Below are 3,235 nucleotides of genomic sequence, written 5' to 3' on the forward strand. Positions count from 1 at the left end.
TGGAGGGGTGAGCTCTATTATGTTCCATTGTGGCTGCCTCGATTTGATCCTCTTTTTTTACCAGGCCTATTACTAATTTTTCGGTATGTATGAATTTTACACCCGGAAAATTTGACAAAAGTAAAGACTGGAATCTGGCTAGGGTTTCGAGGTCGCAACAGATTCCATTGACAACGTTTGGGTTTATCTTTTCACGGATGGTTTGCAAAAGGTATTCCGCGCTTTTGAAGTTTATGGTGTGCCTAATAAGTTTCTGAAATAAGTTGCTGAAAGTATTAACTGAGCCTTAAATTGATTGACAGGGTTTTGTATCGTTTTTATTACACCTGACAAAGGAAATCTCGCTGTGAGCCGTTGACAATGAATCATCTAGGTTGAGTGTGTACTGGCGTGAAAGTGCGTCTGCCACTTTGTTTTCTTTGCCAGGTTTATAAAAATATTTTGGCGCAAATGAGTTAATAAATGCAGTCCACCTTTTAATCTTTGAATTAGGATTTCGGTCTGAAATGGCGAACGTCAATGGCTGATGGTCCGTGAAAATGTGAATATTTTTGATACCATACAGATAATGCCGTAACTTCTGGGAGGCCCAAACTATTGCCAGAAGTTCACGCTCATTCGTGGCGCAGTTTTCTTCAGCTTTCGATAAAGTACGCGATATCATCGTTATCGGTTTCCCATTTTGGGATAGTACAGCACCTAAAGCGACGGCCGATGCATCTGTGGTTATTTCGAAAGGCTTAGTGTAATCTGGGTGTTGGAGAAGGACATCTTCCGAAGCCAAAGTACTCTTAAGCTTGTTAAAGGCAGCGATAGCATCTTCGTCAAGTGCTATATTGATTTTTTTTGAATGTCGGCTGTTAACGTGTCCGTTTTCGCCTCTTAGGTATTTTGTGAGGGGTTTGGATATGTGAGCGTAGTCTTTAATAAATCTGCGGTAGTAACCGGAAAGACCTAAGAAAGAACGTAAGGATCTTAATGACTTCGGCTCTTGGTAGTTTAGTATTGCCTCGACTTTGCTCGGGCATGTTCGAATACCACTGTATGATACGGTAAAACCTAAAAATTCAACTTCTTCCTGGAAAAAATTGGATTTCTCCATAGATACTCGCATTCCAGCGCACTCAATTTTTTTAATATAGCATCGACGTCTTTATAGTGTGAATTCTCATCCGGCGAAAAAATAATGATGTCATCGACATAAACATGACATATTTTTCCGATATCCTCCCGCAGGATGTCGTCTATGGCTCTCTGAAAAATGCTTGGTGCATTTTTCAGACCAAAGGGTAATCGGCAAAACTCGTACTTGCCATTGTTAATACTAAATGCTGTCTTGCATCTGTCTTTTTTCAGGAGGCAAATTTGGTGGAAACTAGAGGTGGAGAACTATCGATAGTGGGCGCCATCGATATTCGACGATAGTTAATTTTGAACCATCGATAGTGTCGATAGTGCCATCGATAGTGTCGATAGCTCCATCGATAGTATAGCCCGACAAACAAATTTATTTTAAATGAATACAAGAAAATTATAGTTTATTTTAACCAATAGTTACAGTTCAAAAATAAAAGAATGTTAACACTTTTTTCTTTGAGTCGGGTTCGCCTCTCTGAAATAATTTGGCCCGCCTTGCTGAAAGTTCTTTCGGATTCTACGGACGTAGCGGGAATGCAAAGATATTTGCAAAACAGCCTTTCAATAGAGGGAAATTCAGTTTGATTCACCTGAAAAAAAAGTAATATATTGTATTTAATTATATAGAACTTATAATTCGTTTTTTAGGCATACCTTCATCCATAACAGAGGGTCCATATCTTGAGCGGCAATTGCCCTCTCCGGATATTGCCTTTTAGTCAGGATTGCATCCACTCGTGAGTTTCCAACTTTGTTCATCGATCGCTCACCCAAAAAATCAAACAAAGAGTCCTGGGAACTTGTATCCGGTGCGACGGGCAGATTAATTAGGGACTCTTTGACGGGGTATTTTGCTAGTTCATTTTCAAAAAATGTTGCTCCTAGTTCAGCGTTTGAGCTGTGTTGAAATCCATTTTTTTTAAAGCGTGGATCCAATAGCGTAGCCATCATGCAGACTGTCCTTTGCTCATATATGGAAAGGCGTTTCTTTATTGACTCCATTAATATTTTTGTCATAGTTTTTCCTTGCAAAGTTTGTAGCAGAGGTGAAACACTATCGATTTTGCGGAAAAGTCCATATGCCATGGGTATAATTAGCGATATGGTTACATACTTTCCACCAGAAATTTTCTCACTTGCTTGCTGAAAGAAAGCCAATACCTTTTCAATATCTTTTAGCGCAAGTATTTCCTTAGCAGTAAATGGCTGCGGTGCATTTGTCGTTGATAATAAGACTTTGGCAATGGTATCGTTCGTTTCTAAAATACGCTCAATCATGAAATAGAAACTATTCCATCTAGTGGGTGTTTCTTGCAACAAAGTATACGCCGAGACTTCTTGATCTAATTTAAATTTTTCATTCACTATAGTGCTTTTTTTAAAGAATCGAACAATTGATTTACACTTAGTAAATAAATCTTGAAGTACTACGTCATCAACTTTTAAAGCATCTTGCACCACCAGATTAATAGTGTGCGCAAAGCATCGCAAATTGCTAATTTGCAATATTTCACACGCAGTTCTGACTTTAAAAAAAATCGATTTTTTTTATTGCATTTTTGTAATGTACATATATTCAAAAGTATACGCACGAAATTTGAAGTAGATCTAAGCAATACTTTCGGAGTTATACCTAAATATGTAGAGATGCCTCGGCACGTTTTAAGGTAGGTATTGAAACTTTAAACGTGTTTTTTTCAAAACAGCATTTTTCAAGTCGGTGTACACGATATCTCGAAAACGGCTTGTTTGATCGGTCAACCGTTTTAACTCAATCTTTAAAGATACATTTTCTAGTAATTAATCGTTCCTTTTGTAAATCTGATACTTATTTTCCATTTTATAATCAATTTACGGCCAAATTTTAACGTAAAAATCGAAATCATTTCTTTTAAAAGCTGCCATTTTGTGAAAATTCACTATTTTGATTAGCCGAACGATTAATTACTAGATAATCTAATATATTAACAAAATTTGTTTGGTTTTTTGATTTCAGATAATCCAATCCTGAGTTACGATGTACACCGTAAATCGTCTTTTTTTAAAGGAGGTTCCAGAAATCGCCTGTATCGCGCTCTATAATCAACATTTTCATAAA

General features: G+C 37.1%; 1 protein-coding gene across 1 annotated transcript; it reads right to left on the reverse strand.

Annotated features, from left to right (window-relative positions):
• Positions 1-1,586: 1,586 nt before the first annotated feature.
• Positions 1,587-2,424, reverse strand: LOC128869472 (uncharacterized). The gene is made up of 2 exons (XM_054112018.1): positions 1,908-2,424; positions 1,587-1,727 (listed from the first exon to the last, which is right to left on the reverse strand). Exons 1-2 carry the CDS (start codon positions 2,413-2,415, stop codon positions 1,714-1,716), a joined length of 522 nt encoding a protein of 173 aa, XP_053967993.1. The 5' UTR covers positions 2,416-2,424; the 3' UTR covers positions 1,587-1,713.
• Positions 2,425-3,235: the final 811 nt, after the last annotated feature.

This window comes from Anastrepha ludens, chromosome X, assembly GCF_028408465.1.
Source record: "Anastrepha ludens isolate Willacy chromosome X, idAnaLude1.1, whole genome shotgun sequence".
Classification (NCBI taxonomy): domain Eukaryota; kingdom Metazoa; phylum Arthropoda; class Insecta; order Diptera; family Tephritidae; genus Anastrepha; species Anastrepha ludens.